Genomic DNA, 14,065 nt, shown 5'->3' with positions numbered 1-14,065 from the left:
TATTGAGCATCTGACTGTGGCTTGTCTGAACTGAGATGTACTGTGTGTAAAATGCACACTGGGTTTTAAAGACTTAGAACAAAAAAAGGGAACATAAAATATCTCAATCATAAATTCTTCTATTGATTTCATGTGAAATGACAATATTTCTGATATAGTAGGTTAAATAAAATGTATTAAAGTTATTTTTGCTTTTTCTGATGTGGCTACTAGACATTTAAAGTTATACATGTGGCTCACATTTTATTTCTACAGGACAGTGCTGGTCTAGAAATAAGAGATGGATAAACAGTAGTGTGCAGTCTGTGAGATTTGTTTGGCTGCACTGAAAAGCACAGGCAGTGTGATAGCAGACATTATATACCATTAGGGTACCATTGGGTAGACAAGAAGGGCTTAAATCTTATACATTGCAAAATTTAAAGCTACTAAAGAACTTGATGGGGAGTATCCTTTATCTGAAATGCTTGGGACCAAAAGTGTTTTGGATTTCAGAATATTACATCATAAAAATCTGAAATCTTCCAATGAGCATTTCCTTTGAGCGTCATGTTGATGTTTAAAAAGTTTTGGGTTTTAGAACATTTTGAATTTTGGATTTTTGGATTAGGGATACTCAGCCTGTATAATAATTCTGAGGCAGGCAACATTTGTAACATGGGACTACAATTAATTGTAGATTTTAAGAGTAATCTTCATTTCCTCTGGATATGAGGAATGCATTTGAAAAGCTCAATTGAAATTTAAACTGCCAGTTTTATCACTGGGTCTTTCATTAAAGTATCATAAAGAGGGCTGTTCTAGCAGATTTTTTTTTAGAAATTTCAAGTTGATGGAGTTTAGAATTTGTCTTATATTTTAATAATGATATCTTTTGAAATGGCATTTGATTTATCTACAAGTTCACATATATACAAAAATAACAGATTCTTTTTTACCTCCAGCATGTATAATACTAATAAATACCTTAATGCACTTAGAATTTTTGCACCTACTTGAATGAAAAGGGCTTGAATGATCGGAATCAAATACACTGCAAACATCTGTGGTACTGGAAGCACCAGAAGCAGGCGGAGGTGTTAACGGCGTTCTTGGAGAATTTGGTGCAGATGCTGTACTTTCTGTTTCACTTTCAGGGATCCTACTATAACTAATTTTTCTTGGCTCCTGCTGAAGAGGTGTGGGATGCCTCATGGTACCTGGTCTTGGGTTTGATGGACGAACACCAGGAGATTTTAGGGGATAGCTATATTTTTTTGGCTGTAGACATATCAAAAGAAACACAATACTTTAAACACTGTAGTAGAAAGGAAGATTCTTCTATATGTGCCTGATAAAAATCAGCTAATATATAGGAAAATCATAAATCACTAACAAGGACATAATGATTCAAATAAAAGTAGAAAATTTCAAGTGTTAACATTCTATTTTGCTGAAGTCCTGGGTATCGAAATTATTAAAGAATGCATTTCTTTAAATAACTTTTAGTCCTATAAATATTAGAGTATTATTTAAAATATTTTTGATGGAAGTTATTCTAAAATGTGTATTTCCCTGGTTTTTAAAATAGACTATTTTGAGCAAATTTAACCTTGCTGAAAAGCCACAATCATCACTATGAATTACAATACCTTCCTATCCTAGTGATGCCATTAGGACCATTTGAGATATTTACAAATGCATTGAATTACCCCAATTTTCATTTGTGTATGTATGTTTTATGGCATTTTCCTTGCAAAATGATCATTTCTCAGTGTTATATCAGAGTGCCTCAGTGCAGCAGATTATATACCTATTTCTAATTTTCTATTTTTAATTCCTCTTATTAAAAACTGAACAAGGGCTTGAGAAATTTTCTTGTCAGGCAATTGCATACACTTTAATTAAAAGATATTATATGATTTATCTTGGTCACTTAGAAGCCACCTATGTTTAATTCCAGCTTCTTGACCTACTGTTTTTTTTTTTTTTTTTTTGAGACAAGTCTTGCTCTGTCTCCCAGGCTGGAGCTGGAGAGCAGTGGCATGATCTCAGCTCACTGCAACCTCCACTTCCTGGGTTCAAGTAATTCTCCTGCCTCAGCCTCCCAAGTGGCTGGGACTACAGACACCCACCACCGTGCGTGACTTTTTGCATTTCATTAGAGACAGGGTTTCACCATTGGCCAGGCTGGTCTCGAACTCCTGACTTCAGGTGATCCAACGCCTTGGCTTCCCAAAGCGTTGGGATTACAGGCACGAGCCACTGTGCCCGGCAGATTTTTTACTTTTTTTATGAATAAGAGAGTACATAGTCAAATCAGTGAGCTGATGATTCTGAACATAAGTTTGGCCAGGCACTGAAAGTAACAAAAAAACAATGGAAACTTTATTTTCCCAAGAAAGTATTGTTAGCAAAACTTGGTATTTTATGGCTGATTCATAGTTAAAAGTTTTAATAAGTCATTACTTTTAAAATGCCATAAGTAGATATATTTATTATACGTGAATTAGTATAAATTCATTCAATTTCCTATTCTTAAATCTTAAATAACATTTTTTGAGGTAAAAAAAATTTAAAAACTTATATAATATTTGCTCAATTTCATCATCTTTGGTATCAGGATTTCCTCAAATTAATATTAATATTCATTTATTTGGAAGCAAGTGGGATATTCCTGGGCATAATTATTAAGTACTTTTTCATTACTTTTAACTATCACATGTATACTTCATCCCCAAATACCTTTATAAAGAAAACTCATCTATATAACACATATGGTAGTAATGACATCACTAGATGTAGATAACAACTGAAAAAAGTATATAAATGTAAAAGAAATATAAATATACAAACGCTTACAAATCTTGGGAGAGGCTTAGGGTTTCGTGGTTCTATTTCTAGGGATTTGTTGAAAAGATAATCTGTAAATTCTTTTTCCATGCTATTTCCCATTGGATTCAAGTTTTCAAAGAACCTCTAAAATAAATGCAAAGAAAAAAATTAATATTAAAAGTTATAAATTCAGTTTGAAATTCATGGAAAGGAAACATTTAATGTAAGTAAATTTCTTTTAAGGTTTATTTTACTTCTTCTCCCCTATAAAATAAACCTGCCTTTTATTAGGTAGTTTATAAACTTAATCAGAAGTATGAATCTTTAAATAATTCAACTTACTTTGATATCTGATTCTACTCGTAAACAGTAAGGCTGATTTTGGTACTGCTGGATCTCTCCTGTTATTTCTGCTACTTTCCTCCTTTTGCTAAAGTTTATAAGCTCTTTTCCATGTCTTTTTAAGACCTCAGGGTTGCCTTCTTCTGTTTTCAAGATATTAGTGAGATAAATTCCTAGAAGATACAATGGAATGATTTCAAGGGTAAAGAAGGAAAATGCGAGTTTTTTTCTATTTCATTAATTGTGGGTATACTATACTGTACCATGTCAATTGCCATAACAAAAAAACAAAAGCTTAGATTTCCATATGAAAAACAGCAGCTTAAGAGAAAGTATCTGTGAAAGACTTAAATTTTATAAACATCCAAGAAAAAGGGAGAGATCAAGTTTAATAAAATTAATACTTTTTTTTAGGAAGAATAATCAATTTTCCATACCCCCTCCAAACCATTGTTATTTGATGTAAATCACAGTTTTGTTAAGGGAACTTTAAGAATAACTTTGTCACTAATGACACATCATTTCTGGCAAACAGGAAAAATGCTACATTCAGAGGATCATAGTTTCTGCTTAGTCAGCTCCGGTGGCCCCACAAGAGGCTGTTACGATTTGCAGTTCAGAAGTAGTACTATTTGGATAGGATTACTCACGGAAATATGGAAGGTTTTCCAAGCCTGTCAAACACAAACTGCATACAATTTATGTATATTCTGGTCTTCAATAGTTTCTAGACTTAGTGGCAACCTGGTAATTGATTTCTTGTTTCCCCAACACTATAGTTGTGCACTGGACAAGGAGGAGAATGAACAGAGTAACAGGCACTTTCTATTGTAGCATAAAGGCTCTGGAACCAGCTCTGCTGCTTTCTCTATATATGATCTTATTGTTAATTTTTTCTTTTTTTTTTTTTTTTAGATGGAGTTTCATTTTTTCTTCCTTGCTTTGTTTCAGTGCACTGCAACCTCTACTTCCTGGGTTCAAGCAATTCTCCTGACTCAGCCTCCTGAGTAGCTGGGATTACAGGCATGTGCCACCACACCCAGCTGATTTTTGTTTGTAGTAGAAATGGGGTTTCACCATGTTGGCCAGGCTGGTCTCAAACTCTTGACCTCAAGTGATCTGCCTGCCTTGGACCCCAAAGTGCTGGGATTACAGGTGTGAGAACACTGTGAGTCTATGTGCATGATCTCGTAAAAATTGCTTAATTAGTCTCTCTGTGCCTCAGTTCTTTTCATCCGTAAAATTAGGACAGGAGGGTTGCTGTGAAAAACAAATGAGTGAATATATGTATGAGCTTAGAATAGAGCTTGACAACAGTTAAGTATTAATTAGCTATGCTTGTGATTGTTGATGCTGTTGTTGCATCTTGCCCTAATACTCTTCTTATGCTTTTACCGTTTTTCCCCAAAGTACTGATTATGACGTTTTGGGGAGGGAAAACGGAGTGTGAGTATTTGAGTTCACTCACTGCCCACATGTGTACTGAGTCTCTGCTGTAAGACAAGTACTGCATTAGGTACTGCAGGTACAAAGATGAGAAAGACTTCTAGCGGTTCAGTGCTTAAGGAGTTCCTGACCTCAGGGAGTCCAGAACTTTGAACCAAATTATACTACAGTATAATTTGCTAACTGCTATATACTAGAAGGTGCTATATTAGTAGTAATGCATCTGAGAGCAAAAAGGAAGTATTTTAAACTCTGTCTTGAGCTGGGAGGATTAGAAAAAGCATAATAAGTCTCAAAAGGTCGGGCGTGGTGGCTCACGCCTGTAATCTCAGCACTTTGGGAGGCCAAGGCAGGTAGATCAAGACCAGCCTGGCTAACATGGTGAAACCCTGTCTCTACTAAAAATACAAAATTAGCCGGGCGCGGTGGCTCAAGCCTGTAATCCCAGCACTTTGGGAGGCCGAGGCGGGTGGATCACGAGGTCAAGAGATCGAGACCATCCTGGTCAACATGGTGAAACCCCGTCTCTACTAAAAATACAAAAAATTAGCTGGGCATGGTGGCGCGTGTCTGTAGTCCCAGCTACTCAGGAGGCTGAGGCAGGAGAATTGCCTGAACCTGGGAGGTGGAGGTTGCAGTGGGCCAAGATTGCGCCACTGCAGTCCAGCCTAGGTGACAGAGTGAAGCTCCGTCTCAAAAAAAAAAAAAAAGTAAGTCTCAAAAAATGAGAGGTGTAACGAGTAGAATAAGATAGAAGGGCATTCTAAGCAAAGCAGCAATGAGTATAAAGGCATTGATTCATGATGAAGCTTGCTTGAAAGGCATACTTAGAGATAATATGCTCTTTAGTATGGCTAGACCATAGGGGTTTGATGCATGGGGTGTACAGAAGAGTGGCAGGATATGAGGACAGACACAGGCAAGGGCTGGGTTTGTAGTTCTAAATGCTTTTGTAGTAGCGGCATACCACATAAATCTTTGGTCATATCCTTGATAAAAGGACCCAAATAAATATTGAACAAATTAGCAATAATGAAATCTGATCAACATCAATGCCTGTTTGGTTTTTAAACATATCCAGTTATTAAGTGCATTAGTTACTTGGTTATTTCTCAGCGCCTAGTCTATGCTTGATGATACATTCATAAGACAAAGTTACTGTGTGTTCTAGTAAGCACAAGCTTTTTTATTTCCACTTCTGCCTGTCATTTGGCTCTTTTACTTTCAGCCATTATACTCTCCTCCACACAAGTTGCATGATCTACTCAGCTCAGTGTTCAATCTGACAAACATGTCCATAAGAGTATGCAAATTCAGTGGCAGCCCAAATCAACTTTCCATATTGATCACAGATTGATGGTCCATCTGTGAAGAGTTTGTGGGTATTAGTGCTTGGACTGGGTCACGAAATGCTTTTTGTTAAATGGCTTAACTTTTATCTAGGAGATAATTAGGGAATTATAAGGATCTTTGTTTACATTCTAGAAGGATTATTCTAGTTGTACTATGAAGCCAGATGGGTTGGTAGGAGTTAAGACCAGTAACAGGAAGAGCAGTTAGTAGGCTGACAATAGTCCTGGTGAGAGGATGAGGGCTGCCCTAGTGTCTATGGGGCTAATGGGGAGTGGATAAATATTTAAGAGGTAGACTTTCCAAGAACTGATTAACTGGTTTGGGGAGGAAATGGGGGCAGTGGGAATGAAGACTCTCAGCTTTGTTTTTGAAAGCATACTTGAATGAAGTTGTGAAAATGCTTATAAGTAGCATTTTGGGATAGTTCAGGATGAAATTTGGAAATTATTTTATGCCTAACTGATGGCTAACTAAAATAACAAATGATCACAGCAGTGGTGTCCAAACTTTAATCTTACATTGAATCAGTTAAAAATGTTTAAGCACCTATCCTCATGTTCTCTCCATATACGCATATATAATTTAATAAAAACATAGTGTATATGTATATATGTATAACAAAAACCTGAGAATTATATACTTACAGTAAAGCTTAGTTGTTTTTCATGTTTTAAAAAATATATAAACAGATAGTTATTCCTGTACTTCAGTGTATCATTTAACATACCCTACTCTGGAGGCAGCTATTCTACGGAAAGGGAAAAAAGAGCATTATGACATAAAGAAGAGGGCTGAGGTTTTACATTTTCTTGCTGATGTCTTTCCCATCCTTTCCAGGAGAAAGCGGCTGCTTAGGATTCTAGGTTTCTATAGCATTTGTCCACACTTCAGTCTATACTTTTCTACAATACAGTGTGATACTTACTACACAGTGCTATGACTTATTTCTCTGCTTTTTCGAGGGAGCAGAAACTATGGAACTATATCTATTTGTGTATTCTTAGCATGTAGCCCTGGACATAACACACAGAGGTATTCAATAAATGTTTTTGATTGAATGAAAGAAGTATATTATTTCAAAATAGAAGAGAGGCATTTGAAAGATAGACCAGGATATGAGAATCAATTCTAAAATAGTAAAATAGCTGGAAAGCAAGAATGGAGACAAAGCAAATTTACACATAACTGAAGGAGGACACAAGATCAGAGCTGTGTAAAAACAAAGGACAAAGCCAATGCTAAAGGCTTGTATGTTTGTACACAGATGACCAACTTGATTAAGGTACATCCTTTTACCTTAGAAAAAATTCTATTTTTGAGACAGAGTCTCGCTTTGTTACCCAGGTTGGAGTGTGGTGGTGCGATCTCAGCTCACTGCAACTTCTGCCTCCTGGGTTCAAGCGATTCTTGTACCTCTGCCTCCTGAGTAGCTGGGACTACAGGAATGCGCCACTGTGCTTGGCTAACTTTTGTATTTTTGGTAGAGATAGGGTTTTGCCATGTTGGCCAGGCTGGTCTCGAACTCCTGGCCCCAAGCAGTTCGCTCACTTCAACCTCTCAAAGTGCTGGAATTACAGGCATGAGCCACTGTGCCCCGCAGAAAAAATTCATTTGTTAGCCACATATCCATTCTACCTATAAGTAGAATATTTTAGTTTATGGAGAAAAACTGTGATATAGACCTGAAACATCTGGCAGAGCTTTGGAAGGAGTAACTGCCCTACTTTTATTCTGTAAATGGTGGTAGTGCCAGCAAAAGATGGGAATGCTGGTAAGGTAACAAAGGAAATATCAGCTGCTGTCCCTGACCCTCCCCCATAGAAGGGGTTTGAAAAACAGTATCCAGAATTTTTGGATAAGAATCTAGAAGGAGTTTCTGTAAACTACCATACAGACAAGATGGAATTCAGAAGCAGCAATAACATTTGGCTTTACCCACTGGGTAAGAACTCCATGAAAGGCTGTCTGACTCCCTGGACTGGTAACTTTTAGCTTAAGAATAGCAAAGATAAGGCAGCAAAACTGACCAGGGTCAGATGTAGATAAACTACCTCAAAGGAGCAGAGGCTCAATAACTAGGAAGATGAGCAAGAAGAAAGGGTACGAAGGCTGGCAGGTGGGCTGTACCTATCAAACTTTGTGTACCTATCGAAGTACCTACATATGTTTGTATTCACTCAGTAAATCACACTACTCACCTTAAAATACTTTATTGAAATCATACTCTAAAATAGGTCTGAAACTTCCTTCTTTCATTTAAGAGCATGTTATGGCTAGGCACGGTGGTTCATGCCTGTAATCCCAGCACTTTGGGAGGCCAAGGTGGGCAGATCACCTGAGGCCAGGAGTTAGAGACCAGCCTGGCTAGCTTGGCCAACATTGTGAAACCCCATCTCTACTAAAAATACAAAAATTAAAGAACATATTAAGAAGATCAGTTAAGTTTACAACGATCTGAGAGAGGACTCTGGACAGTTTCAGTTAATATGAATAAATACCCACCATCAGGGTGATGGAGTAGCAGGGGCCGAACAGTCAATAAATGGGTCCTGAGGTTTCTTTTCATGTCTGTGTACCAGAAACCACAGGGTATCGTGAGTAGCATGACTATAAGCTAGGTGAACATAGTGACTATGTATTTTTCACTTCTCTAGGCACCTGACATAGTCCTAGTACTTAGTAGATACTCAAGAAATATACACTCACAGATTGAATGACATAACGTCAGATATATCCAGAGCCTTTCCAGTTCTCTTGAACGAACTAGTAATATAGTCACCATATTTAAGCAAAAACATATAGGCTTTAATATTTTACCAGGAAGAGAAAATAAATGAATTCAGTATTTTAATCAAGAATGTAAAGGGTCAGGCTGGGCACAGTGGCTCACACCTGTAATCCTAGCACTTTGGGAGGCCAAGGCGGGTGGATCTCTTGAGCTCAGGAGTTTGAGACCAGCCTGGGTAACCTGGTGAAACCCCATGTCTACAAAAAAAATACAAAAATTAGCCAGGCATAGTGGTTTGTACCTACGGTTCCTCCTACTTGGGGGGCTGAGGCAGGACAATCGCTTGAGCCCATGAGGTGGAGGTGCAGTGAGCCAAGATGGTGTCACTGCACTCCAGCCTGAGTGACAGAGTGAGACCCTGTCTTAAAAAAAAGAAAAAAATGTAGGGGGTAGGGGAAAGTCCTCAGGAAAACTAGGAATTAATAATGATTTTTTAAACCTCATAAAATCAGAAAATTAGAGACTTTATCTTTTTGAAGAAAAAGCAAATAAGTAAAAATAGAGATGAGAAAATTATATTACAAATAGTGTTAATTTTTAAAAACATGTTTGTAGATATAAATTGAAGCTGGTATTTTTAAAATAATGAAATGAAGCAATTCTGTAGCAAGAAGGATGCTTTCTTAAAAGGATAAAAACTATCTAATCAAGCAAGTAGTAAAATTACACTTTATCTCTGCCAAAACTGAGTTTAAAACAAGCTGCTTATTTCTGCCATATTCTTAAAGCTTTGTTTGGGAAGTTAATGACAATTAAGGCATAACATAGAAATAAGCTCAAAGGAAGCAACATCATTAAATATTTAGAAAACCCAAGGAAATTAAAAATTCTTGGAATTAAAGGTAATTGAATGAATATCAAACCAAAAATACCTAGGAAAAATAAGGAGAAATGCTAAATATAATAAATGTTCTTTCCAAATTAACTGATAGCTTGTTCCAGTTATATTTGGGAGCATTCCCTCCACCTAAACTTATAAAGTTCATTTAAAAAAATAAATAGGCAAAATTGGCAAAAAAAAAAAAAAAAAAAAAAAAAAAAAAAAAAAAGGTACTGAAGAAACCCTAAAGAACCACCTTTATCACTTTGAAAAGCTATATAGCAGGGTTTCTCAGTCTTAGCAACACCTGACTTTTTGGACCGGATACTTATGGGCTGTGGGGAACTGTCCTGTGCATTGCCAGATGTTAGCAATATCCCCATCCTCTACCCACTAGATGCCTGCAGCACAATCCCAATTAGGACAATTAAAAAAATGCTTCCAGGCATTGCTAAATGTTCCCTAGGGGACAAAAGTGCCCCCTGCTGAGAATCACTGATTATAAAACAATCCTTAAAACTATGGTAGGGGTACAAGAAGTCAGTGGGATATAATAAGTATTAAAGAAGGAGGTCCTGTATATAAACAGGGAAAAAGAAGAATCATTCAATAAATCTGGATTAACAAATAAATAATTTGGTGGGGAAGTAAATTTGAGTATTTCATAAGATATCAAAGATACTTCAGTTTGATAGTAGAGTTAAATATAATTTTGAAAGTCATAAAAATGCTAGAAGAAAATATGATTGAATATTAAATTACTAGATTATATGAACTTTCTAAGGTTAGAAACAGTAGAAATCAGAATGAGAAAGGACAGATTGTAGAATTTAAAACTAATACATGTCAATAATAAAAAATAAAAGGCAGATTGTTTGTAGGATATATGAAAAAGGACATGGACAAGAGGAAATGCAAATATTAAAGAAATGTATGAAAAAAAAGTCCATGGCAATCAAATAATGGAAATTATTGTAACAAATATCTTAGTAGTAATAACAGAAATGAAAAAAAAAAGTATCCAAAATTGGAAAACATGGGATGATATTTGCTTTGTCATACCCTTGATGGCAGCATAAATGTCATACACTTCTCATGGCAGCCTTTCAGAAAGCAACTTAAAAATACCTATCAACAGTTTAAAGATGGACCCCTTTTAACCTATGTAAAGTAGACCCTTATCCAAAGGTGGTATGTTCCAAGATCCCCAGTGGATACCTGAAACCATGGATAGTTTTAAACTCTATATATACACACACACACACACATATATATATATATATATACACACACACACACATACATACATACCTATGAGCTTAGTTTGTAAATTAGGCACAGTAAGATATTTTTTTTTAAAAAGCTAATAATAAAATTGAACATTTATGACAATGTATTGTAATAAAAGTTACATGAATGTGGTCTCTCAAAATATCTCGTGTTTTTGGACCATAGTTGACCATGGATAACTGAAACCGTGGAGATGGGCGCACTACTGTAATTCCTCCTCTGGTGATCTGTCTCAAGAAGGTATTCTCAAATACAGAAAAATAGTATAAATGAAAATCTAAATCAGAAAATTATTTAGAAAGCAAAAAAAGCTGGAAACCATGTGTCCAATCACAGAGTAATGGTTAAACAAATTGTCCAACTTTATGGAATATTATGCAGCCACTATATATAATTACTAAGATTATCTAATAGAATACAAAAATATATGTTGTGAATAAAGTAAACTTAATATGCACATCATACAATTACAATTATATACAATGTACACAGCAAAAAGATTAGAAGTAAAAACAAAAATGGTTGCTCTAAAACCCAAACAATAAAATGTGGGAAAATATATAAATTTTAAAAAATATCAGGACATAACATTGTTATATTCAGTGTAATTTAAAACTATATAGAAAAAATACATATAGATGAGGAAAAGGCTAGAAGAAACTACAGCACATACTAAAAAGACTAGAGAGAGATCATAGTTTCTGTAAGCATTCAAAAGAAGGATCATCAGAGCATATACTAAGGCAGAGAAAAGATGACAGTAGGAAAGAGATAATTGAATACATGAAATACAGGAAATAAATAATGGAAAAAGATAGAGGAACCTACAGAAAAGGAGATTCGGGTGGTAGATTCAGTCCTAAAAGGAAGCAGAAGGGGAAAAATAAGAGAGGATGAAGAGAATAAAATTTTCATGTGCCAGGGTTGTGGGCCAAAAGGCACAGGCACACTATGATATTTAGCCATGTGAAACTGTTTACAAAAATGATTATAAATATAACTGACTTTGGCCATGCCTCTCCTGTATTTAGTTTATTAAAATTCAATTAAAAAGGCTTCTATGAATATAAAAACAAAAATATTATGTAATTTCTAATGGCTGCCTAAGATGAAAATAGAAAATGAAACGTATATTAGACTTGACCTTAAAATGTCTTAATGAGAAAAATTCTAAGGGGACTCAGGTGCTAAACATTGGTTAAACAAGTATTTTCTGCTGGCTTACTACACATGTAATTATTCAGTCATTTATTGAAATAAACGTTTTGTTTTATGTAGAAATGCAATAAAAATTCAGAAAGAGATACTTACCAAAGAAAGGCACACATGGTGGATTAATAGACCTGAGTTTTGCCAAATATTTCTTATAGTGATCTTCACTCAATTCATGAGCTTCTTCTAAAATTTTCTTCTGGCGACTTGGTATTTGCTATAAGAAAAAATAAATAGGAGCCATAAGTTCACAAAAGAAATTAAAGGTCTTGTCAAAACAAAACAAAACAAAACAAAAAACCAAAAAACTAGGTTAACAAAAAGGCCCAGTACAATAGTATTAATTTGATTCTATGATTGTAATACTGTTTCAAATAAACTATCTTCATAGACCTCAGTATAAATTTACTTAAAGTATGTGTGTGTGAGAGACAGATCTAGTTTATCATGTCATTCCTTACACAATTATGTGAACATTTAATTATATATTATCTTACAAATTAAGAGCTGAAAGTTTTTTCCTCTTCTAGCTTAGGCTGGGACCTGTGAATATATTTTAATAGGGATGCCTAATTTTTAAAAAGCAACCAATTCATTACAAAACTTAGATAATTCAGTCATTTAATCTGCTACTAAAACGACAAACAAGACATTTAAAAATTAAAGATAATAATTGTTAAAATTCTAATTTTTGTAATACGGAATGAAAGTTCATTTTAAAAACACATGTATAAACCTACCTCAAATGTGTGGTCTAATCTGTAAACAGGTGATGAATTCATGGCACTGACAACTTCAAGGACACCATTAAAGTTGTTCAGCTCTTGAAAGACTTGGAGAATCTCAATTATTCGACTCACCACAGCTACTCTTTCTTCCAAATTTTCAGTTTCTACAATACATCTGGGAATCAAAAACAAAAAAGTGAACTAAAGATTTTAGAGTTTTTCCAATAAAGTTATAGCTTAAAGAATTTAGTAAATAAAATAGAGAGTGGGGCGTGGCTATAGTATAACTACAATAGAGAAGACACATTCAAAGTAGAAGGAAGGTAGTACCTCTAGTCAGGCATACTGCTCTTTCCTATCTTCCAGACTGGTACAGTCAATAATTTTCCTACTATATTTGATGCATCCTCTATTAGCATTAGAACTAACTGGTGAGGCTTCTATCTTGTGGAATGTATGTAGGTCTTTGTAATATGAGTGTGTTCTAGTTGAATTCAAGAATTCTCTTGCCTTCTATTCTTCATCTAATTGCAAGATTTTAGTGATTAATGTTTATTTTCTTTCCTTCATATATAATTGGCTACATTTCTAGGAATAGCTCTGTTCCTATGTTTCCTACATTTCTAGGAACAGCATTAAATTTAATGGCAAAAACCGTAATTACTTTTGCACCAACCTAATATATAATTGCATTGAGATTCTGGACTTGTGATATGATAGTGTGAGGAGCTCCACTGAGTAAAAGTGGTAAAAAATTATTAAAACACACACACACACACACACACACACACACACACACTCTCTCTCTCTCTCTCTGTCCGTCTCTCTCTCTCGTTCTCTCTCTAAGTCTCTAGTAATGGCCCTGAGAGCAAATGGCAAATGAAGAAACATCTATTCAAGAAAATCTACAAAAAGTTGGTAAGAGAGGGGACAGATTCTGTGGTATCTGAACCAAGACTGTTCCTTCCTCCCTTCTTCCTCCCAGCTCAGTGAGGGTGAACTCACCATCTACTCCAGATTCCTGCAGTCAAGAACACCTAGCTCCCAGCTAGGTATAAGAGCAGGGCTTTAGTTTTCTCATCCTGCCCCAGCTACCTGTTGCTGAGGCTAAGTCCCAACTGAGTGCAGCTGAGAAGTGGGAAGTCTCTACCTTGAGTGTGATGTTTTGAGAATACTGAGAAAAGAGCCCTTCCTCTGGTTCCCAAGGGCGTAGTTCCATGCCAGAAGACGCATGACCTCAGGCTACAGTGCCATGTCTGCCACTCTACACCC

At 35.7% G+C, this 14,065-nt stretch overlaps 2 protein-coding genes across 2 annotated transcripts in view; one reads left to right on the top strand and one right to left on the bottom strand.

Moving 5' to 3' along the window:
* The window catches only part of SOS1 (SOS Ras/Rac guanine nucleotide exchange factor 1), a gene marked incomplete at its 5' end in the record, with an annotated part of 81,750 nt that overhangs the window by 12,545 nt on the left and 55,140 nt on the right, over positions 1–14,065 (bottom strand). The window contains 5 exons of the mRNA XM_017515298.2: positions 996–1,260; positions 2,842–2,958; positions 3,157–3,329; positions 12,165–12,282; positions 12,806–12,968. Coding sequence (XP_017370787.2) covers positions 996–1,260; positions 2,842–2,958; positions 3,157–3,329; positions 12,165–12,282; positions 12,806–12,968 — 836 coding nt within the window. The remainder of the gene's footprint in view (positions 1–995; positions 1,261–2,841; positions 2,959–3,156; positions 3,330–12,164; positions 12,283–12,805; positions 12,969–14,065) is intronic.
* ARHGEF33 (Rho guanine nucleotide exchange factor 33) overlaps positions 1–14,065 on the top strand; it is a 127,119-nt gene that overhangs the window by 104,375 nt on the left and 8,679 nt on the right. The gene's annotated exons all lie outside the window — the stretch shown is intronic.

The sequence above is a fragment of the Cebus imitator genome, unplaced genomic scaffold, assembly GCF_001604975.1.
Source record: "Cebus imitator isolate Cc_AM_T3 unplaced genomic scaffold, Cebus_imitator-1.0 Scaffold547, whole genome shotgun sequence".
Taxonomy (NCBI): domain Eukaryota; kingdom Metazoa; phylum Chordata; class Mammalia; order Primates; family Cebidae; genus Cebus; species Cebus imitator.
This window is presented reverse-complemented; position numbering and strand designations above follow the sequence as displayed.